This window comes from Diceros bicornis, chromosome 27 (genome assembly GCF_020826845.1).
Source record: "Diceros bicornis minor isolate mBicDic1 chromosome 27, mDicBic1.mat.cur, whole genome shotgun sequence".
NCBI classification, from domain to species: domain Eukaryota; kingdom Metazoa; phylum Chordata; class Mammalia; order Perissodactyla; family Rhinocerotidae; genus Diceros; species Diceros bicornis.
This window is the reverse complement of record NC_080766.1, coordinates 43,246,875-43,271,216: the sequence shown is the minus strand read 5'-3', so window position 1 is coordinate 43,271,216 and position 24,342 is coordinate 43,246,875. Positions and strand designations below refer to the sequence as shown.

General features: G+C 50.0%; 1 protein-coding gene across 1 annotated transcript; it reads left to right on the top strand.

Moving 5' to 3' along the window:
- The first annotated feature begins 19,880 nt into the window (after window positions 1-19,880).
- On the top strand, window positions 19,881-23,515 carry LOC131393042 (stefin-C-like). Its single transcript, XM_058523414.1, has 3 exons — window positions 19,881-19,946; window positions 22,695-22,796; window positions 23,279-23,515. Exons 1-3 carry the CDS (start codon window positions 19,881-19,883, stop codon window positions 23,405-23,407), a joined length of 297 nt encoding a protein of 98 aa, XP_058379397.1. The 3' UTR covers window positions 23,408-23,515.
- The last annotated feature ends 827 nt before the right edge of the window (window positions 23,516-24,342 follow it).

Sequence of the window (24,342 nt, the reverse complement as noted above, 5' to 3'; positions counted from 1 at the left end):
ACTTAATGAAGGAAATCATGCGGTATTTGACCTTCTCTCTCTGACTTATTTCACTTTGCATTATACCCTCAATGTCCATCCATGATGTCACAAATGGCTGGATTTCATCGTTTCTTATGGCTGAGTAGTATTCCATTGTGTATATATACCACAGCTTCTTTATCCATTCGTCCCTTGATGGGCACTTAGGTTGCTTCCAAGTCTTGGCTATTGTGAATAACGCTGCAATGAACACATGGGTGCATGTACCTTTACAAATTGGTGTTTTCAAGTTCTTTGGGTAAATACCCAGCAGTGGGATGGCTGGATCATATGGTAGTTCTATCCTTGATTTTTTGAGGAATCTCCATACTGTTTTCCATAGTGGCTGCACCAGTTTGCACTCCCACCAGCAGTGTATGAGAGTTCCCTTCTCTCCACATCCTCTCCAACACATGTTGTTTCCTGTCTTGTTAATTATAGCCATTCTGACGGGCGTCAGGTGATATCTCATTGTAGTTTTGATTTGCATTTCCCTGATAGTTAATGATTTTGAACATCTTTTCATGTGTCTGTTGGCCATCTGTATATCTTCTTTGGAGAAATGTCTGTTCAGGTCCTTTGCCCATTTTTTAATTGGGTTGGTAGTTTTTTTGTTGGTAAGATGCATGAGTTCTTTATATATTTTGGAGATTAAGCCCTTATCAGAGGTATGGTTTGCAAATATCTTCTCCCAATTGTTAGATTGTCTTTTCGTTTTGTTGATGGTTTCCTTTGCTGTGCAGAAGCTTTTTAGTTTGATGTAGTCCCATTTGTTTATTTTTTCTATTGTTTCTCTTGCCCGGTCAGACATGGTGTTTGAGAAGATGTTGCTAAGACTGATGTCGAAGAGCGTACTGCCTATGTTTTCTTCTAGAAGTTTCACAGTTTCAGGTCTTACATTCAAGTCTTTAATCCATTTGGAGTTAATTTTTGTGTATGGTGTAAGGTAAGGGTCTACTTTCATTTTTTTGCATATGGCTATCCAGTTTTCCCAACACCATTTGTTGAAGAGACTTTCTTTTCCCCATTGTATGTTCTTGGCTCCTTTGTCAAAGATTAGCTGTCCATAGATGTGTGGGTTTATTTCTGGGCTTTCGATTCTATTCCATTGATCTGTGTGTCTGTTTTTGTGCCAGTACCATGCTGTTTTGGTTACTACAGCTTTGTAGTATATTTTGAAATCAGGGAGTGTGATACCTCCAGCTTTGTTCTTTTTTCTCAGGATTCCTTTAGCTATTCAGGGTCTTTTGTTGTTCCATATAAATTTTAGGATTCTTTGTTCTATTTCTGTGAAAAATGTTGTTGGAACTTTGATAGGGATTGCATTGAATCTATAGATGGCTTTAGGAAGTATGGACATCTTAACTATGTTAATTCTTCCAATCCAAGAGCACGGAATATCTTTCCATTTCTTTGTGTCTTCTTCAATTTCTTTCAGAAATGTTTTATAGTTTTCAGTGTACAGATCTTTCACCTCTTTGGTTAAGTTTATTCCTAGATATTTTATTCTTTTTGTTGCAATTGTAAATGGGATGGTATTCTTAATTTCTCTTTCTGCTGCTTCGTTGTTAGTGTACAGAAATGCAACTGATTTTTGTATGTTGATTTTGTATCCTGCAACTTTACCATATTCGTTTATTACTTCTAAAAGTTTTCTGGTGAATTCTTTGGGGTTTTCTATATATAAAATCATGTCATCTGCAAATAGTGACAGTTTCACTTCTTCCTTTCCAATTTGGATCCCTTTTATTTCTTTCTCTTGCCTGATTGCTCTGGCTAGGACTTCCAGTACTACGTTAAATAGGAGTGGTGACAGTGGGCATCCTTGTCTGGTTCCTGTTCTTAGAGGGATGGCTTTCAATTTTTCACCATTGAGGATGATATTAGCTGTGGGTTTCTCATATATGGTCTTTATTATGTTGAGGTACTTTCCTTCTATACCCATTTTATTCAGAGTTTTTATTGTAAATGGATGCTGTATCTTGTCAAATGCTTTCTCTGCATCTATTGAGATGATCATGTGATTTTTATTCTTCATTTTATTAATGTGGTGTATTACGTTGATTGATTTGCGAATGTTAAACCATCCCTGCATCCCTGGAATAAATCCCACTTGATCATGGTGTATAATCTTTTTAACGTATTGTTGTATGCGATTTGCTAGTATTTTATTGAGGATTTTTGCATCGATGTACATCAGTGATATTGGCCTGTAATTTTCTTTTTTTTGTGTGTTGTCCTTGTCTGGTTTTGGTATCAGGGTAATGTCAGCTTCGTAGAATGAGTTAGGGAGCTTCCCCCCCTCCTCAATTTTTTGGAAGAGTTTGAGAAGGATAGGTATTAAGTCTTCTTTGAATGTTTGGTAGAATTCACCAGGGAAGCCGTCTGGTCCTGGACTTTTATTTTTGGGGAGGTTTGTGATTACAGTTTCCATCTCCTTACTGGTGATTGGTCTATTCAAATTCTCTACTTCTTCTTGATCCAGTTTTGGAAGGTTGTATGATTCTAAGGATTTATCCATTTCTTCCAGATTGTCGAATTGGTTGGCATATAGCTTTTCATAGTATTCTCTTATAATCTTTTGTATTTCTGAGGTGTCTTGTAACCTCTCCTCTTTCATTTCTGATTTTACTTATTTGTGCCTTCTCTCTTTTTTTCTTGGTGAGTCTAGCTAAAGGTTTGTCAATTTTGTTGATCTTTTCAAAGAACCAGCTCTTGGTTTTATTAATTTTTTCTATTGTTTTTTTGGTCTCTATTTCATTTATTTCTGCTCTGATTTTTATGATTTCCCTTCTTCTACTGATTTTGGGCTTTGTTTGTTCTTCTTTTTCCAGTTCCTTCAGGTGCATTGTTAGATTGTTTATTTGAGATTTTTCTTGTTTGTTGAGATAGGCCTGTATTGCTATAAACTTCCCTCTTAGAACTGCTTTTGCTGTATCCCATAAATTCTGGCATGTCGTATTTTCATTTTCATTTGTCTCCAGGTATTTTTTTATTTCTTCTTTGATTTCTTCGTTAACCCAGTCATTGTTCAGTAGCATTTTGTTTAATCTCCACGTATTTGTGGCTTTTCTGATTTTCTTCCTATAGTTGATTTCTACTTTCATACCGTTGTGGTCAGAAAAGATGCTTGGTATTATTTCAATCTTCTTAAATTTATGGAGACTTGTTTTGTGGCCTAATATGTGATCAATCCTGGAGAATGTTCCATGTGCCTTTGAAAAGAACGTGTATTCTTCGGTTTTTGGATGGAATGCTCTGTATATATCTACTAGGTCCATCTGTTGTAGTGTGTCGTTTAAGGCCAATGTTTCCTTATTGATCTTCTGTTTGGATGATCTATCCGTTGGTGTAAGTGGAGTGTTAAAGTCCCCTACTATTATTGTGTTACTGTCTATTTCTGTTTTTATGTCTGTTAATAATTGCTGTATATATTTAGGTGCACCTACATTGGGTGCATAGATATTTACAAGTGTTATATCCTCTTGTTGGATTGTTCCCTTGATCATTATGTAATGCCCTTCTTTGTCTCTTTTTACAGTTTTTATTTTAAAGTCTATTTTGTCTGATATGAGTACTGCTACCCCAGCTTTCTTTTCATTGCCATTTGCGTGGAGTATCTTTTTCCATCCCTTCACTTTCAGTTTGTGAGTGTCTTTAGGTCTGAAGTGTGTCTCTTGTATGCAGCATATATATGGGTCTTGTTTTTTTATCCAGTCAGCCACCCTATGCCTTTTAATTGGATCATTTAGTCCATTGACGTTTAAAGTAGCTATTGATAAGTATGTACTTACTGCCATTTTTTAACTTTTTTTTTTTCTCAGTGTTTTAGTAGTCCTTCTCTGTTCCTTTCTTCTTCTATACAGAATTGATGGTCACTTTAGTTTGACCTCTGTCTGAAAGCTGTACTCTTTAACTCCCCTCCTCACTCATGTTTTTGATATCATATCTAACCTCTTTGTTGTGCATTTGTATCCATTACGTTCTAATCATGGAAATAGATAATTTTTCCTATTTGTGGTCTTTTCTTTTCCCCTTAAATCAGTCCCTTTAACATTTCTTGTAGCACTGGTTTCTTGGTGACAAACTCCTTTAATTTTTGCTTATCTGGGAAAATTTTGATCTCTCCTTCCATTTTGAATGATAACCTTGCTGGGTAGAGTATTCTTGGCTGTAAGTTTTTTCCTTTTAGCACTTTAAATATATCGTGCCATTCTCTTCTAGCCTGTAAGGTTTCTGCAGAGAAGTCAGCTGATAGCCTTATGGGGTTTCCTTTGTATGTAACTTGACATTCTCTTGCGGTTTTTAGAATTCTCTCTTTATCTTTAATTCTGGACATTTTGATTATGATGTGTCTTGGTGTGGGCCTCTTTGGGTTTATCTTGTTTGGGGCTCTCTGTGCTTCCTGTACCTGGATGTCTGTTTCCTCCCTTAGGTTAGGGAAGTTTTCATCTATTATTTCTTGAAATAGCTTCTCTGACCCCTTGTCTCGCTCTTCTCCTCCCGGGACACCTATAACACGGATGTTAGTGCGCTTGATGTTGTCCCAGAGGTCCCTTAGACTGTCCTCACTCTTTGTAATTCTTTTCTCTTTTACCTGTTCACCTCGGGTAATTTCTTCTAGTCTTTCGTTCAGCTCACAGATCCGTTCTTCTGTATCCTCTACTCTGCTTTTGAGTCCCTCTAATGAATTTTTCATTTCCAGTGTTGTATTCTTCATTTCTGATTGGTTCGTTTTTATATCTTCCATTTCTTTGTTGACATTCTCACTGAGTTCATCTATTCTTCTCCCCAGATCAGTGAGCATCCTTAACACTCTTAGTTTGAACTCTCTGTCGGGTAGGTTGCTCATTTCTGTTTCACTTAGTTCCTTTTCTGGGGTTTTGTCCTGTTCCCTTACTTGGAATGTATTCTTTTGCCTCTTCATTTTGCCTCTTTCCCTGTGCTTGTGTCTACGTATTAGGTAGGTCAGCTACGTCTCCTGCTCTTGGATAGGTGACCTTATGTAAGTGATGGCTTAGGAGGCTTCCAGTGTGCTTCCCTCAGTTCTCAATGTTCCAGGGGTGACCCCTATGTGGGCTACATGTATCCTTCTGCTGTGGCCTGTTTGCTCTCCCTGTAGGCGCCCAGGGAAGCTGAGTTATGCTCCTGGCCAGCTGTTGTAATGCTCAGCTGCTTGTAGTTGTTGTGGGCCCTTCAGTCTCTTTATCAGGTGTGGGGATCCCCGGCACAGTTGGCTGCAAGTTCTAATACCACATTTGTGTTGCAGTATTTCTTTTAAGTGAGTAGGCCCCCACCGTGGCAGGTTGTTAGGCTCAGGGCCTTACAATTGCTGTAAGCCTCTAGCCTATTATGTCTCTTGTCAGCTCTCTGAGGATTGCAGCTGGGTGGGGCTGGCCTCAGGCACAGGAGCACCCAATTGTTTCAGGTTTTGGAAGGTGGAGCAAACCTCCTATGTGGGTCTTTGAGAAGTACAAGTCTTCTGCAGCTGAGAAGCCCTGCCGCCCACAGGTCCACACACACAGTCAACACAGTCCTGCCCCGTGTGAGTGCCCCGACCTCCCCAAGCGGACCCAGTCTCTCCACGGCGGGAGCCCCACACACTCTGCCACCGCCCCACACTCTCCACCCGCTCCTTGTGCACACCCTGCCCTGCTCAAGTCGGCTCAGTTGCCAGGCTGCAGAGAATCCAGTCACCAATCTATGCAGGCCCACAAGTTGCCTGAGGGCTTGTTGTTGGGTGAGGCCAGTCTCTAGGGTGGGGAGCTGGATTAAATCGGTGCTCTAGCGGGTGGGGCAGACCCTGGGCTAGCAGGCCTCAGGGAGAACTCCAATGGTGTCTGTGTCAGCACGCCCACACCAGGCCACAACAATGGCCGCCGCCAATGTCCCAGTCCCTGGAGAGGTCTCACCCCTCACCGAGATGCACTCAGGGCCTATTAGGTGAGTCTCTTGTCACCAAAGCACTGTACACCTTTCTTGTGATTTTAGGGTGCTTCCTGAAACGGGTGAGTTTGCGCGCGGGCCCTTTAAGAGCCAGTTTTAGTTTCTTTGTGAACCAGGTTTTCTGGGGGTGCTCCCCAGTGTTTTAGTAGCAGGCACAGTCAGATATTATGCCGCTGGTCTCGATTGTGCTGGGTCCACAATATGCCCACAGCGGGGGCGCTCCCGGCTCAGGACCCCGCGCCTCCAGGGAAGCTGCGTACCTGTGGGCTGCTTCCGGCGGCCGTGAAGCTGGCGGCTTGTGAAGGCGGCGTTTTTCCTCTCCAGAAGGGAGTCTCTGCCTCTTCCACCTCAGTTAGGATTGTCCGTTGTTGTAGGAGTTCCTCTCATCCAGTTTTCAGTTCTGTCTCAGGGGTAATTTTTCCACGAGTAGTTGTAAATTGGCTGTGTCCACGGGGGGAGGTGAGTTCCGAGTCTGCCTACGCCACCATCTTGACTCCTCTCCCTGAGAAGCCTGTGTTCTAACCACAGTTCCCGCCGCTGTGGCCTTGACTCTGCGTCCTGTCTCCAGGCCTCGGTTTCCCCCTGTAGAAAAAGGATTTGAGTAAATATGATTCTAGAGCATTGGCTCTAGATGGACTCAGACACATTCACACTATGCTCTGGTAGAGATACGCAGATGCACGTGGAAAAGGCAACAACTTTGCAGGTAACCAAGGTGTTCCTGCAAAGTAGTCGTGGGCTTCCTTGAGTGTTGTCAGCCTGGTAGGCTCTCTGAGCTTTTCCACGGACCTACACGGGCTCAAAACCTGGAGCACCTGGGCAGGAGCACGTCTGCTTTAGTGATGCTTCTGGATTTCAACAGGGTTACTGCCCATTAGTGAAGGCAACAATAAGAGCGCCCCGCATGTTGTGAGAGTAAAGACCGTTCCGTGAAATTCCTTTGTGGTTCAGGCTCACGGTAGAAAGTGTGTTCCTGAGGGTTAAAGTCAATCTGACATTCCAGAACTCCACTTTGCCTCTCTGGGTGGCATGTGGCATTTTATGCCAGGTCTGCAGCTTCAGGATGGAGCAGTCCAGATCGTGAGGGCATGAAGAGCAGACAAGGCTCGGAGGGTGAGCAGAGCTTTGAAAGAGGCGATGAGAAGACTGGAGAATGAGCTGTGTGTGTCCTGTTCTCTTTCCAGGAACTATGAGAATAAAGCAGCATAACATGCTCTTAATCTTGCAAACAGAGTCAAGCAATCTTGCACTGAAATGAAGACCTTATATATTTCCCACCTGAGATCTTCTGCTGAAAGGCATGTGGGGAGGTGCCAAATGCGGTGCTAAGGAAGGGCCAGCGGCCCACGCCCTCCAGGCAAGGAGCAGGAATCAGCAGGGGCAGTGGCCAGGGAGCCCCCACGGAGGGAGGTCTCACCACCACGTCCAGACAGAGTGACCGCTTCGTGGGCACGGGGTGTGTTCCTGGGGTCATGAGAGAGTTTTGAGACCAGAGAGGTGGGGGACGCACAACATTGCAAATGCACCAAATGTCACTGCACTGCGCACGTCAAATAGTTGTGTGTGTGAGGTGTGAATTTCACCTCACTACAAAAAAACCAGCATCAGACTGTAAACCAGAGCCTGGTTTGGGGCCACCACGGCATAGATTTTGGGGGACAGATGCTGGGCTGGAGCTCTTCCATCTTCCCCAGGTCCAGCCTCTGTCCTCTGCCCTCCCTGGGCGCTCACCCGTGGGGACCCCTCACCCTATAGCTGCAAGGAACACCTCGGGGGCTCCTCTGGGCTCTCCCTCCTACAGGACTTTTCTCCCATTTCTGGCAACTTGCCCACCAGGTAGCCCTTCCCAGCAGCCTGGTGAGTGCTCCCCTCCGTGGCCACCGCGGGGCCCTGCACCACCCCGTCCTTTCCTGCCCCTTTACTGAGCTCACCTCAGATCACCTGTCTGAGCGCCATCTGTTTCAGCAGGGAGCAGGACTGATGTAAATGGACGGAAGACACTGATACAGGGCCCCGCCTCTCCCCTGAGAGTCACAGACCCTCATTCTCAAGCTCTCCAGGCAGGGATAAGCCCCTCAGGGTGGGTAGGCTCCTTCCCCCAGCCCGCCCCATCCTTCCTCAGCCGCCCTCAGGGGACTCTCCTACCCTCACCTGGAATCCTCCAAGAAAGCCACTTCTCCCAAAGCCTGAGGCTCTGCCGGCCTGCTCCCAGTCTGGCGGAGCAGGCCCACCCCTCCGAGCGATGCTCAGGTCTGTCCATAACAGTTGCTGACCCACGGGGACGCCCTCACCCTCTGGTCCCCAGCCCCTCGCGGTGGGGACCACCTCAGGGGCTCCTGTCCGTGCCCTCTCTTCTGCAGGACTTTTCTCCCAATTCTGGTGACTCCCCAGAGGGGCCCATCCCTGCATCCTCACCAGCTGGGAGAGGAGCTCGCCTGACACCCTCCGTTCTCCACTTGCCCTCAGAACTCAGTGCGGCCAGAAATCAGAGTCCGGTAGTCCAGGTGAGATCAGATGACCATAGACTAGATACCGGAACACGTCACTGATGCAACTTGTGGCTTGGGGACAACTGCGGACGCGGTGGTCTGTCTCATCACCAGGTGGAGCGCCTGGGAGACCCCAACTGAGATGCCCGGAAACGGCGATAGCTCATGTTTCTATCCTCAAAATAGCAGGGACACAGCTCCGGCATGCAAGGGCTAGAAGAAAAGCCTAGAATTCCAGAGGAAAGGATGAATTCGTCTAGAACCTGGGTGTGGGGTAGGCTTTTTATCTGTGACTCAGAATCCAGTTACAATAGAGGAGCAATGAATTCACCTGTAGAAAAGGGGGAAAGAACGAACTTCTGCGTGGCAAAGACCACCAAAGTCAATGGACAAATGACAAACGCGGAGAAAATACTGCAACATATAGATAAAGGGTTAACACCACTAATGTGTAAAGAACTCTTCAAAAGAGGGAAGAAAAGGATGAAAAGTCCTACAGCAAATGGATAAAGACCTGATCAGACAATCCACAAAACTATCCAGATGCCCACTGACCTCGCTCAATGAGAGAAGGGCTGATAAGCCACGCTGAGACCTCTTCTGTCCTGTTCCACTGGAAACACCTGGAAGCTCACTGACCATCCTGCAGGATGGGCTGTGGGGACACCGCCTCAGAGGGAGAGGGGGCTCCCTTTCCAGGCCCCTCCCTCTCAGATTCTGAGAACCAGCTTCGGTCATTGATCAAGTGTCTCTGTTCCTTCTGGTTCCAGTTCCTTCAGGCCTGGGAGGTGACAGTGCTGGTCCCACTAGCCCGGCAGGCACTGCACTGTCCCTGTGGCTCACCCACACCTTTGTAACTGAGTCCTCGGGTCATCTCCAGGCCACGCTCATCCAGAAAGGCAAGGGGAAGGGTGGGAGCAGACGAGAAATGCAAAATGGTGCTGCCTCTGTGCAGGGGACCAGGGTGACCCCTCTCAAGGCCACGCATGCACGTGCCATTCCAGCAGGGTTCCCTGCACATTGGTTTGTTAGCCTGGATTATTGTAACCCTGGATCATTTGCCTCCCCCACCTGATCAGGGCCTGGTGTCCACAGTGCCTGGCACCTGGTAGGTAGCGGACAAATGACCGAATAACAGGACGAGGATGGATCCCTCATCTGATTCAGGGCTCTGCTGTAGTAACGTGTTCCCAGCTCACCTCTGTAGGCCCCGAGTCCGTGCTTCCCTAGCTCGTCCCTCCAGATCTGCCCCCGGAGCTTTCCCCCATGGCGACACCCAGTGGGACACACAGTGGCTCGAGGCCAGGCAGCACACCTCAAAAACCCAGGGCTGCCCAGCCCTGTGGGTGAACTTTGACCAATTAGAGGAGATGTGAGGGAACAGTCCAGACAGTGGTCTCCACGGCGCCTCCAGAGATGCCCCTGTGTGACCCAGCAGCCCAGCAGGTATCCTGGCCAGCCAGGTCAGCACTTCTCTCCCTCTCCCTGCCTCACTCCCCTCCTCTGTCCTCACCCTGCATCCTGGATGGCACCCTCCCCACCATAACACTGGAGCTGGAAGCTTGGGCCAGGCTCTTCTCCAGTAATCCCAACTGTGAACGCCCTAAGCCAATGTGGTCTCAAGGGTAGGGCTGCACTTGAGGCCAGTCTTCCTGCCCCCTGGGGAAGCCTGCACCCCAGTCCTCTCCATGGTTGAGGTGGGAGGGCCGTGTGTGATCCTCCTGCCGGACATTTGGCTCAGAGCCTGCGAGAGGGAAAGGTGACCGGGTCAGGACTAGCCCCACCCTACCCCATCCCCATCACAGGATGTGGTGGGTAGAATAACAGCCCACCCAGGATGCCCACTCCCAGTGCCTGTGAATGTTCCCTTACAGGGCAAAAGGGACTTTGCAGATGTGATTAAGACCGTGAGATGGGGGATGATCCTGGATCATCTGGGTGGGCCCAATGTCATCACAGGGCCCTTACACGAGGTAGGCAGGAGGTTCACTGTCAGAGAGACTGAAGGGGCTATACTGCAGGCTTTGAAGATGGAGGAAGGGCCATGAGCCTAGGATGCAGTTGCCTCTACAAGCTGGAACAGGCAGGGAACAGATTCTCTCTTGAGTCTCCAGAAGGAACCAGCCCTGTCCACCTATTTTCAGGCTTCTGGCCTCCAGAACTGTAAGACAGGAGATTTCTGTGGCTTCAAGCCACTAAATTTATGGAAATGTGTTACAGCAGCTTCAGGAAACTCACCACCAGGATCAGGCCTCCAGGCCAGGGGGGGCCTTGCTGGGAAGCTGATCCCAGGCCAGAGTGGGTTTGAGAGGTGGAGTTAGAGGGGCTTCAGACACGAAGAGAGCAGGAAGAGACTGACACATGGAACTTCGACAGGAAGTACAACTGCTTTACTACTGAAGGAAGATTTCTCTCCCACCTGGCAACAGCCCAGCCAATGAGAAATCCCACAGCTCAGACAATGAGAAGCCGAACCGTTACCTCCCAGCAAGGGCCTTTGGAACAGCCGGCTCTCCCCTTTTTCTCTATAAAAGCAGCCCCCTCCTTTGTTCTCTGGATTTGCCTGTGGTTCACCACAGCACGCACATCCCGAATTGCAATTCTCTGGGCTATTCTGGAATAAACTCATTTTGAGAGTAAAATAGCTGGTAAATTTGCTCTTAAGTTGACGATAGACTACATGTTGGATTGTAGTGCAGGACAATTGTTGATTTTCTGAGGTGTGACGATGTTTATGTAGAATGGGGCTAGCAGACTTTTTTTGTAAAGGGCTATGTGGCAGGGGCCCCCAAGACCACCCCCGGCTTCACTGATTTCCTAGGAGGACTCGCAGCTGTGATTCATTATGAATACAAAGATACAAAGCAAAATCAGCACAGAGAGAAGAGTGAAGTCCAGGGGAAACCAGGAGGAAGCTTCCAGAATCCTCTCCTGGTGAAGGTACACAGGACTTGCTTAATTCCCCAGCAAGGAGTGTGACAACACGTGTGAGAAGCCATCTACCAGGGAGCTTGTCTAAGATCAGCACCCAGGGTTTTTACTGGGGGCTGCTCCCGTGGGCAGCAAAATTCAAGACTCCTAGAGGGACAGCGGGGTCAGCACAAGCCATAGTGCTTACACCAATGGTTTACACCCAGTGAGGCACTCTTATCACAGTTAGGGTGATGGGAACCCTCCTGAAATCCACGTTCCCAGACACCAGCCAAGGACCAGCCTCGTGAGCAGGACTTTCCAAGGATGCAGTCAGGGCTTATGTTCACTCTTTTCTGCACAGGTAAGATAGTGAATATTCTCAGCTTTGTGGGCCAAACAACTGCTATATAGTGCAGAAGCAGCTTTGGGCAACATGTAAATGAATGGGCGTGGCTGTGTTCCAATAAAACTTTATTTTCAACAACAGATCGTGGGCCGGATTCGGCCCATGGACTACAGTTTACCAACACCTGATGCAGAAGAATGTCCTCACTTTAGGAAATGACCGTGAAGTACATGGTGGGGGAGAGGTGTCATGATGTCAATAAATAGATAAATAATCACACACACGTAGCTCATATGCAAATACGGCAAAATGTTAACAAAGGTGGAATCTAGTAGCAGGAATACAGGGGTTCATTGCCCTATTCTCCCAACTTTTTCTATGTTGGAAAATGTTCATGACAAAAAGTTGGGAAATAGTGTAGAAACTGGTTTTGGAATCAGATTAGTTCTTTCACCGACTACTTAAGTCCCATCCATACGCCAGGCTCCACTCTAGGCAACGCTGATGCTCTGAACAAGACAAGGTCCCGCCTCGCGGAGCTCACGTTTCAGCGTGTGATGCTGGGCAATATAATAACAGATCCACGTGATACAGAGAGGACGGTGCTCCATGTGAAAAAGCCGAGAGCAAGGAAAGACAGCCAAGCTTAAAGAAAATAGTGATTTTCATAGACATAGTGAATTTCTGACACAAAACTTCACCAAAATAACTCAGTGAAATGCACCAACATGTACTTTAAAAATATACTTTACGGTATCTACAGCTGTTAGATGCTGACAGCTAATGAAAGATTGGTAGAATATTCATTGTAACTAAAAAATAAATGTGCTTTGTTCTAAATGCAAAATCATCCATCTTTAGGAAAGTTTTCAAAGTGGGCTCTGCGCTGCAGGCAAGAACTATCAATGGATATGAAAATGAGTGGCAAAAGTATGATAAGAAATATATTTGCATAGTCTCAAAGGTACTTACTTGTTACAATGAGAAAAACAGCAAGATAACAATGGAGAAACCTGGCAGGCACCACTTTACTCAAGATCAAGATCAACAAAACCAGTGATAAGACTCATGGGCATCACGTGCCCTCGATATGATGCACTGAAAGGACACAGCATTGCTTTGGTGGAATTCCTGCCCAAAACACATAACCTCAATCTGATCAGGAGGATACATCAGACAAGCCCAAACTGAGGGTCTTTCCTCAAAATAAGGGATCGACACTCTTTAAGAGCATCAAGGTCATGAAAGACAAAGACTGAGAAACTGTCCCAGATTGGAGCTGCCTAAGGAGACGTGGTCACGGAATGCAAGTGGAGGGAGCCAGGCTCAGAAAGAGGACTTTAGTGGGACAAGGGAGAAACTGAGTCAACTCCGTAGATGTGCTTATTGTATTGCATCTCAATGCTCACTTCCTGCCCTTGATAACTATGCTACGCCCATCCTTATGTACGAGGTTGACATTGGGGAAACTGGGTGAAGAGTCTACAGAGACTCTATTCTATTTTTGGAACCTAAAATGGGGTCAACATCAACAGTTTTAAAAATTAGAAAAGCAAAAAAAGAAATTCTGATGGGAATTTGGGAATGGACGTACTTTTCAACTTTATACATATCACCCTCCACTCCCCGGGACACTCACACCACGAGGGCAGGGGTTTGTCTGTCTCACTCGCCCTGCACCCAGGACAGCGCCTAGGAGTTGACAGTGTGTAGGAACACCACTGAATAGCTCACTATGCACAAATCAGCAATAGAAAGGTGCTCATTTATCCCACAAATAATAACGCCCAGCATCTCTCATTTCATACACTATCACGTGGACCCACTTATCCTGAGGTGTCCTGTTTGCGCTTTGTTTTCCAGAATGTAGAAAAATCTGTGTTCATGGATCCTGTGTGTTTCCCGAAGTCTTGGTCTTTCAATTCTAGACTCAGCTTGATGAAAACAGGTGGGTCCAAGAGTGTGAGTGTGACATCTTAGAGGCATAATTCTGTATCTGAGCCAGGAGGTGTGTGTGTGAGCTGCAGAGGAGGTAACAGTTTCCTGGGGCTCCACAACCTGGGGGCCTTACAACAGGAGACATTCATCATCTCACAGGTCTAGAGGCCGGAAGTCTGAGGTCCAGAGGTCAGCAGGGCCACCCTCCCTCTGAAGGCTCTGGGGGAGGGTCCTTCCTGCCTCCTCCAGCTTCTGGGGCCCCTGGCGTTCCTAGGCTTCTGGCAGCATCGCTCCAGCCTCTGCCTCCATCCTCACGTGGCCTCCTCCACTGTGCAGCTCTGTCTTCACGTGCTGTTCTTCCTGACTCTCTGTGCCCTCGTTTTCTCATAAGGACACCAGTCACTGGACTTAGGGCCCACCCTAACTCACTGTGAACCTCATTTTAACTAATTACCCCTGCAAAGACCCTATTTCCAAATTAGGGTCACATTCTGAGGTTCCAGGTGGACATGACTTTTGGGGGGACACTACTGAACCCACTACAGAGGTGTAAAGAAGATAAACAATAGTCACTACACATAAAGAGTGCCTATTGCATGCCTGGGACTCAGGCACCCCTTTTGTAAACCTCCAACAACCCTGCAAGGGAGGGATGATGTCCAGGGGCGGCCTGCTGGATGGAAGTTTACACCAGATACTGCGGGTGGGGAGGGCGTTGCTTATACAGGCAGGGGGCACAAAGGTTATATGCTTGCCAAGATGGGCTTCCCTTGGCACGTCCAGCATTCCCAGGAACAGTAGCTCACTTGGAGGGGTTCTGTGTTCCTTTGTGATGTCCTTTGAGTGAGCTAAGGAAAGATCTGGGCTGGCCAGGCCCTGCATTGTTACAAATCCCAGAAACTGGGGTCCCGCCCAGAAGGGGGCAGAGGGACCCATGGCTGTTAAAGGGCACTCAGGCTAGTGCCCCTACAATGGTCCTCCTTGCTATGGATGGAGGCTGGCACTGAGGTGGCCTCTAACTTCTGGGATGGACGTTTTTATACATAAATCTTCTGTCCATCCATTAATTTTCCTTAAGAAAACTTCCTGGCATCAACTGCTTTAATTGTGAAGTTTTATTTGTGATTTACAAAGTGTGTTAGGAGTCAAATATTTATTTAGTGCCTCCTATGCAACAGGGAACAGGCCCAATGCCACCTGTCGCCTGCTGGGGACCCCCACAAGGACACAGGTCGTCAGGAGACATGGAGAGGACAGCTGGAAGGCCCAGGACAGATGCAACAGGTGCCCCTAGAGAGTCCGCTGCCCCATGTGGGTCCCAGGCTCTCCCTCTGACTCTTCTGACGCTTCCAAGCTCAGAAAATCCTTTGCCAACATTAGTTTACAGCAACGGCCTTGTAAGGTTATACTTCTCTCCCCTCCCTTGACTCGCCCCAATTTCTGTGCCTCCCTCCCCTTTCTAGAGGGGGCTCAGGGCTCCCTCTGCTCAGGCTCCTTCACTTAGAGGGGCCCCAGCTCAGAGGTGAAGCCACCGTCCCCTCTGTTGTCTGCTCCATTCCCGGCAGCCAGGCCTGTGAGGATCCTGATGCAGAGGCAGGGCGGTGGTGAGCCCACGCGGGGTACCTACTCTCAGGTTTACTGCCGATAATATTTCCCGGGCTACTGGAGACCAATTGGTAAATTTGATAAATGCTTAGCTGTTTAAATGTTTCAGCCTTTTCTTTCTTTCTTTTTTTGTCCTCCAAAAGGTTTCTTGGGCCAGAATATAATTAGCATCAAATTCGGACGATGACATTTTTGCGTGATGAAACACTGCAACAGATCAGAACCGGGAGCCGATGTGTGACTCTCCTGCCCGAGAGTGTGAACAGTGGAACAAGACAGCTGGATGGTCTTGCTGGGGAGGAAGGGATCACGAGACACAGAAAAAAACAAAACCCTGGCTTCTACTTGCGCTGGGAAAATCACAGATTTCACAAGTGAGATTTCAGAAGTGCTTGAATTTCACATTTGATCCTTCTGAAGACACACTTCAAACTGAAGGGATGTTCAAGGCCCTGGAGGAGGCCCCAGGACTCCGGTGGGGAGACAGGATACTCTCCCCCGTCTCCAGGAAAATGAGACACTGTGGCATCAAGGAATGAGAGACAAGTGTCAGCAACTCCCAGGGCCTTCGGATAGAAAAAGCAATACTAATTACAGGTAAGACGTATGTTAGTAAACTAATTATAGACAGTCACAGTAATAACTCTATCAACTCACCCTGGGGGTCAGATACTGTCTCAAACATTTTACACTGATTAACTCGTCTAGTGCTTAAAAAAACCTTGAGGTTGGTTATGAGTATTATCCCAACTGAGAGGCACAGAAGGGTTCAGCAGTTAGTCCCATGCCACACAGGAGGTACAAGGGCTGGATCCCCACTCAAGCCTTTGGCTCCAGAGCCTGCTCTCCATGGCAGCTTGAAAACATCTGTCGGGACCGGACCTGCAGCAATACAGCAACACCGATTTCATTAGTACCCTGAGAGACTGACTCTCCATGCGGATGATGGTCAGACCACATACAGGTGACGAGAGAGCTCTACCCACAACCCCTGTAACCACCATCCAGAAGCCGAACCACAGGCTCTGCAGCCATGGGCCCAGAAGGGGCAGGACTCGGCCATGACTGACCGCCTCCCTCAATTCTGTCGCTCCCCCTCTGACTCAGGACAAGCAGAGAAAGCCAGATACGCCCCTGAGGTCGTCACACAGGACGCCCAGCTTGTGTGAGCCCACAGGCTCCCCTGGCCCCAACCTCCACCACGGCACAGCCGAGCCTTCCTTTCTTCCACCCTAAGCTGTCCCCTCCCCTGCTCCTCTGAGTCTCTGCCAAACCTGAGTGATGGCGGTGGACCCCTGCTCCCGCCGCTCTGAATAAACGGCCTCTGCTGGTTCTCATGTGGTGGCTTGTGTACTCCCTCAGGTGTCCCCTCCTATTTGTAAGGTGTGAGCACCCACAGACCCAGCTCCAGCAGGGAGGCAGAGTGAGACACCAGGACGCATCTCAAGATGGGTGGAAACCTTGAGCAGGACAGTGCAGGGCTGCAGGAGGAGAAAAGGCAACAGGACCACCTTCCTTTCCCTCCATATATGCTGCGTTTAATGTACGAGAGTCAATATCAGGGCCGGTATCAATTTTTATTTATTTATTTTTGCTGAGGAAGACCTGCCCAGAACTAACATCGCTGCCAATCTTTCTCTACCTTGTATGTGGTTCACCACCACACCGTGGCTGATGAGTGGTGTAGGTCCACGCCCAGGATCCAAATCCGCAAACTCGAGCCGCCAAAGTCGAGCGTCCCAAACCATCACCAGTACGCCACAGGGCCGAGGGCCAGATCAATTTAAATCCTAAACCAAATCCCGCCAGAACCAAGTCCTTTACTAACGCCCTTGATCTGACATTGTTATGAGCGGTTAATAATGGGCTGTCCACTCACTTTTGTGTCTTTCCACCATGCCAGAATTTATTAGGGTAAATTCAAAGGATCTTGTCTCAAGAGACTGAGGTCTGGGAACGGCAGTAACAAGCCGGCGTCCCTTTATAGAGACTTGAGCAAACATCACACATCAAATCATCTGAGTATCACAAGAACATGTTCATTAACACCAAACAAGGCATTGGATCTGCAAGGGGTCACCAAGCAAAGTCCAAAGACTGTCCTTGGCTCAGTCCAACAAGAAACAGGAACAGGAAATCGGTCCAGCGAATTCCTGCCTGGTCTGAGGGACGGTGAGAAGCACAGGAATCAGCAAGGCGACCAGCAGCGCATTGTCCTCTCTCGGGTGTGGCTCCCTAGCACTGGTGTAACCTCTTCTCATCCTTTTATAGTGCTTCCATACTGTCAAGGCGGGACAAAATCCCCATCTTCCCTTCTTGTGTTCTTCTGGCTGGACTGATAATAAAATTGACCCAAAACCAGATTAACAGGAGAAAAACCCAGTTTAACAGGTACGTTTTGGAGACCATAAAGAAATGATGCTTGGAGAGTGAACCAAGCAGGCAGTATGTATACCTTCTACACAGAGAAACAGTAAATTTGTGAGGACTTGACAGGACAAAGAAGCTTAGCTTTGGGGTACATAAATAGTGAGGAACTTAAGCAGAGTTTAGGCTGGAGGTCGTAAATTAGCGAGGTTTGTTTATGCAGGCTTCTCAGCCTGGAATCCCCTAGCTCTGGTGACAGGGATGCGGGGAGAGCACCTTCCACACTCTAAATAAAGCAGGGAGATTTAGTTCTTGCTTTCAGGGGGAACAGAGACAGGAGGGTCAGAATGCCTTTTTTGCTTCTCAAGTAACTTTAATTCAAAAGAATGAATTTGCAATTGAGGGATAAGGGGCCCTGGGCGGCAAGGATATCTTGTGCAGGTCTGCAGTCGAACCCGCTGGTTATCTCTGGGCATGTCTGTGGGTTTTGTGGTTTTGGGTGTTCCATTAAGGCATTGTCAGTTATGCCGGTAACTCCGTTTTCTTGTGCCAAGTCCTTGGCGTGAGTTCTTCCTTTTTGTATGCTCCGTGCAGACCTCCACCACCAACCAGCCTGAGGCCTGGGAGTCAAATCCTCCCCACCACTGGAGCCCTTTGTGCCCTTCTGTCCGCCCATGCATGTCAGCCCTTCTCTGGGTCCCCGGGTCCCATGCTAGGGATGTCCACACCAGCCCACACGACAGGACGGCACAGGAGGGATGCTGGGCCAGGCCCTGCAGATGAGAGGGCAAGGTGGGCAGATACACGCGGGAGTGAGGCTGCACCAGGCCTGACCCTGGAGTCTGGATGCCCTGGCAGTGCCCTGCCCCTCTCCCCCAGCTCCTCCAGGTCCAGGGCTGGGCATGGACTTCTCTCCCTGCTGCCCTCAGCAGTTCTCAGGTCCAGCTCCCCACTCCTCCCACTTGTCTCCAGGCCCCAAATGTCTCAGTCATCTCACAGCCTACTGCTGCCCACGGCACACACTGGGCACTGGGTCAGGCTGTGGGGACACGGAGACCAGAGCAGGACAGGGGGGTCTGGGGTGACTGTGCAGTCTGGTGGACAGAATGGAGCCTAGCTGGGTCACTCCCATCCTGCATCACCCCCCCAAAGGACCCTCCATCCTCTGGAAAGCCCACACTCGCCCCACTGTGGGACCAGACCACCCTCCCCTTACCACACAAAATTGGGGTTCTCTGCCCAATGGGCATAAACAAGCCAATTAATTACAGCATCAGCTTTTGGGGGAGAAATCAGCTTTATTCTGTGAGATTGAACTGCAGGGAGACAGGGGACGTGTGCCCTCAAATCTGTCTCCTCGATTCAGGACTTGGGGCCAGTTTGAAGAGGTTAGAACAGGCTGGCACGAGGAACGCTGGTGGGACAGGCTTTGATTGGTGGGCTTCAAGCATTTATGGTAAGGTTCTAAACATTTATGACAGGGTAAACATTTATGATGAGGCTATAAACTTTTCTGATGTGGTGCTAAACATTTATGATCAAGGTGGGGAAGGAATTTTCACACCAGATCTTCCTGAGTGAGGGACTCCTCGCTTCTGATAAGAGTCTGACTTTCAAGTTGGGTGGTTTCAAGAACCTTGGGTTCCGTGGGAAGGAGGGTCTTTGGATCCAAGGTGGGTTCAGGCCACCATTTCTTCTTTACTCAGGCCCTGGCTACAGGACTTTGCAGGTTTTCTGCGACTCAATCCTTAATCACTTTGTTGGTAAGAGGTGGGCTCTAGATGGGCCTGTGGTTACACCCTCACTGCACTCAGCCCACGCACTGGAGACCCCCCACTCTCCCCACCCCTTTGGTGCCTGTCCCAGCCCACCTCCACTGCCCAGGGCTCCCTCAGGGCCACACCCCAACCTGAGCCCTCTTACCTCTGCCGCCCTGGGGAGGAGGACACCAAAGCCAGGTGTGGGGGGGGGCACTGCAGCACAGGGACCCTTGGTTCAAAGACTGTGCCTGAAGCAAGAGGGGGGCACTGAGGCTGCAGCAAGTCAGGTCGCACCCATCCAGATCCCGACGGCGCCCCCTCCCACGCCAAGTCCTGCGCCCTAATCCCACTCACGTCACGTGAGAGCCGCACCCCTGGGGTGGGGCCTCGGTCCACACTAGGCGTAGGCACTGGGTGTCCCTACTCGCTCTCAGTGCTCACTCTCCGTGCTCAGTCTCCGCACTCGCTGTCCGCAGCTCCAGCATGTCCCACGAGATGGTTTGTGGCGGGTTCACCAACACACGGCCCGCTACGCCTGAGATCCAGGCCATCGCCGACCAGGTAGGCTGGCCCACGGCCAGGCCTCCGTGCGTGGATCGGGGTCCAGGTCCTTCTCAAGTCCTGGCGACTGGCCCGCCCAGGACGCTGAGATGGCGGCTGGAAGGCAGGCAGTGCGCTGGGTTCAGGGCCCGCCCCCCGGGCTGTGTCACGGGGAGAATGCCCTCCAGGCCTGGGGATGTGCACAGAGGGGCTCGGAGGAGAAGGGCCCTAATGTAAATACCCTCAGGTAGTTCGGAAAAATCCTGCACAGAGAGAGAGCAGAGGATGGAGCAGGTTGGGGGGAAGTTGACAGTCAGTGAATCTGGGGAGAGTGTGTCCGGGTGTGCTGAGCTGAGCTGTGATTCCAGCACTGTTTGCCCAGGTGTGAAATCACCTCCTAATCAAAAGTTTTCAAATCATAAAGAAACGACACAGACCAGGATGGGTGGCAGAGGCAGAGCCTGGCCAGACCCTGGGCAGTGGCCTGACTCCGCATGCCTGAGTTTCCTCATCTGTAACCTGGGCGTCAGGAAGGGACCTGCAGAAGGTTCTGGTGAGGGTGGGTGAGGGGGCCTGCCCCATCTGTCCCCATGTGTCAGCAATGTGGAGCCTTTACAGGCAAGACAAAGTGCAGGGCACGGAAGGGTTCAGTCCTGAGTCTGGTGTGGAAAAGGGAAACAAACTTCTCTCCTGTGCCTTTCCTCCCCTGCTGCCCCTACACCCGATGGCAGGCGGTCAGCCTGGGGTCCTGGCTCTGGGTGTGACCACCTGACGGCAGGAAAGAGGGGTGAGTCAGCCCCACGAGACCTTTGAAAATGAGGAATTTGTGGGGACTCCGCGGGTGAGCCTCACCGGGCGCTGGTTCCTGCTCTCCCCCCGCACCCGCTCCAGGGCCCGGCCCTTCCTCACGGTTCCCGGTTTTCCAGGCCCAGACATTCCTCACTGTCCCCTGGACTTTGAGGTGTGTGAGCTCATTCAGGAGAAGAGTGGCCGTCTCAGAGGGCTCCCTGACTTGCTGTTGGTCACTTGACAGTGTCGTGTCAGTGGCAGTGTGACTGCTACCTGGAGAGACTGGGGCAGCCGTGGGGGAGCCGGCTGCTTGCTGTGCGGCCCTAGGAGGAGAGGGGCCGGGCAGCGTCATGGAGCCTCTGGCTGCAGAGAACAGAGGTAGAGGCTGACCCGGGTCAGAGGTCGTCAGAGTCGGGCATTCTGTCCCAGCCTCCTCAAGAAGTGCCCACCAGCCGGGTTCTTGAGCCTTTCCTGGCCCTCTGCCCCACCTTGGTCCCTGAGGGCCGGGAACCGGCAGCTTCCTGACTGACCTGGGGCCTTCTGTGTCTCCTTGGTGCAGCTCAGCCCCTCTCTCTGCTGGTCCAGAAGGGAGTCAGTGAACTGTGGTCCGCAGGCAGTGGCCTGGGCTGGTGTTCAGGCCTCCGTGTCCCCTGTTCCACCCCCTCCATCTGGGTTTTCTCACCGGTCCTTGCTCTCAGCCGGGGCTTTCCTGCCTCGGCTCCTGAAACAGGCAAAGAGAGAGGCCATTCCTGCCCAGATCCCGGGCTGGTTTGTGGGTGTCACTCACCCCATTGGGTTTATAACCGTTTGCAGGGTCAGTTCTTTGTGGACGCAGCACAGTGCCCCGCAGGCAGCAGCACCGTTAAGTATTCAGACCCAGGTGGGCGCTGGCCCCAGGGAGACACTAGCACCACACTAGAACCTTCCAGCCACGTGCAGAGAGCAGAGGAGCCTCAGGACGGGGCCTGCCTTCTTCCCCGCTGAACACCCTCTGGCCTTCACTGCCCAGACCCCAGTCTTCTCCCCATCCTCACCCCCAGGGGGCCCTCCCTGAAGGCGCTGGAGGCCAGGCTCCCGGGACTCACCTGCAGGTGGTGATGGAGATCCCCCTTGTCTCCCAGCACCTGGCCTGCTTCCTGCAGCTGGTTTAACTAAACCCTGGAACCCTCTAGAACCGTCTGGTCACTCCAGCACCTGTAGTGTACACCAGTGCCGACCAGTTCATCCAGAGAGCAGCCAGAGCACTTCCACACTAGATTCCACTTCAAATTAAAAAAAGACACACCTGGTCTCTCCTTCCTCCCTAAAGATACTCAGTTACTGAAAGGCCAAGACCCTGGAAACAGGATTGAAGCAAAATTACGGTGACTGTGACACTGAAGATGAGGAGCAGCCTCTGCCCAAAGGCCCTGCACCCTAAAGAAATCACCTACAAATGCAGCAAAGTGCTTTATCTCCTCCATCATCCGTGAGAGGAGAGTGAGTCCCCTGGGGAGTGCCAGCATTAGAGACAGTTAAGAGAATTAAGGCACGTCTGTAAGGTGGAAGATTACATTTAGTTAAAAATTTTAAAAGTTTTTAGTTTTCAATTTTAAAAGAGTAATTTAAAAAGTGTATACAGTCTTTCAAATGAACTGTTTGGTGTCCAGTAAAAGCACACACAGGGCATAAGCTTCTATATAGTGTTGTAACGATGAAAATAGAAAAATCTCCCAGGCCTGGAAAAGGAAGGGCAAAGATACACTGAAGTGGCATCATTAAAGCTTTGGGAGAATTAAGGAATCACTTCCTGAACTTTGTGGTTGGAGCTGAGAGTTTCCCAGGTCCCCCTGGTGATGAAGAACAGTTCTGTTACAGAAGAGCTTAGAATTGGCCTTAGAATTCAGTTTGTAACATGTAAAGTGAGAAGTGAGCTCCTGTGTAAGTTACTCTTGCAGGAGGGAAGCCCCCATGATGTGTGCATTCTCTCTCCTTCCGCAGGTGAAGCCCCAGCTGGAAGAGAAGGAAAAGAAGAAGTTCTCTATTTTTAAGGCTGTGGAATTCAGGAGCCAAGTGGTCGCGGGCACAAACTACCTCATCAAGGTAGGGTGTCAGCCATGCGGGAGGGTCTCGCCTCAAGTGGGTGCTCGAGCAGACATGGGTGGCGTGGTCTCATTGGTCCCAGGGCAGTGGTGCTTAATGCAGGGTCCTGTGGCAGCCCCAGCTTCTGGGGGTTCATGGCCCTCCAAAACGCATGTGTGTGCACGTGTGTGTGTGTGTGTGTGTGTATGTGTGCACGTGCGTAAGCACCCCAGCATCCTTGGAGGAGACGACCGAGCCTTTCAGAACTAAGAACTAAGGGCTGTGATGGAGTGAGTGTGGGGTCACGGGGGTGCGGGCTGGGGTGACAGAGGGCGTCCACTGCCCTTGGAGGAGAGAGATGGGAGTGTCATCAGCCCCGTCACTGATGACCTGAACGGACGCGGCTTCCACACATCCAGGCCTTTCTCGAAATGTCCAGTCCTGCAGGGAAACTTGGGGTCAGAGGCTGTCCCTGCCCCCCTCACTCCACTCTCTCTTTGCAGGTTCAAGTTGGTGATGACGACTACGTACACATTCAAGTGTTTGCAAGTCTCCCACATGCAAATAGGCCCCTGGACTTGACCAGCTATCAGACCAACAAAACCAGGAATGACAAGCTGAAGAGTTTCTAGCTCCCGATTTTGAACAGGGCTCGTCGTCCACGTGGTTTTCTGTCCTCTGAGGGCGTATGTCAGGGATGATAAATGAATGTCATCTCTATGCTGTGCCACTCGGGGAGGAGGGGGTGCTATGCACCTCTGTGTGTCTCTGTTCCTAACTTCCATTGTGTTGATTTTTTTCTCCCAATCAATGATCTAAACTAAATTACTTTCCAAGAGGGCTTATTATCTGTGAGCATTCCTTTGAGGCATTGTCAGTTACACCGGTAACTCTGTTTGCTTGTGACAAGTCCTTGGCATGTGTTCTTCCATTACGTATGCTCTCGGAAGATCCCCACCGCCACACGAACCTGAAGCCCTGAGAGCCATCTCCCCCCGACCACCGGACCCTTTCATGCCTCTTCTGTCCACTCATGCACATCAGCTCTTCACTGTGTACCCAGGTACCACACCTGTGATGTCACAGCAGCCCACACGACAGGACAGCACAAGTGGGACACTGGGCCAGGCCTTGCAGATGAGAGTGCAAGGGGGGCAGATGCACGTGGGTGTGAGGCTGTGCCGGCACTGATCCTGGACTCGGGGATGCCCTGGCAGCCCCCTGCCCCTCTCCCTCAGCTCCTCCAGGTCCAGGGCTGGACATGGACTTCTCTCCCCGATGCCCTCAGCACTTCTCAGGTCCAGCGCCCCACTCCGCCCACTTGTCTCCAGGCCCCAAATATCTCAGCCATCTCAGAGGCCACCGCTGTCCATGGCACACACTGGGCACTGGGTCAGGCAGTGGGGACACAGAGACCAGGGCAGGACGATGGGGTCTTGTGGACTGTGCGGTCCAGGGGGATGGAGTGCAGACTGGCTGGGCCCCTCCCATCCTGCATCACACCCCCAAGGACCATGGACCCTTCACATCCTCTGCAAGGCACACACCCACCCCCCGCACGCCCAGA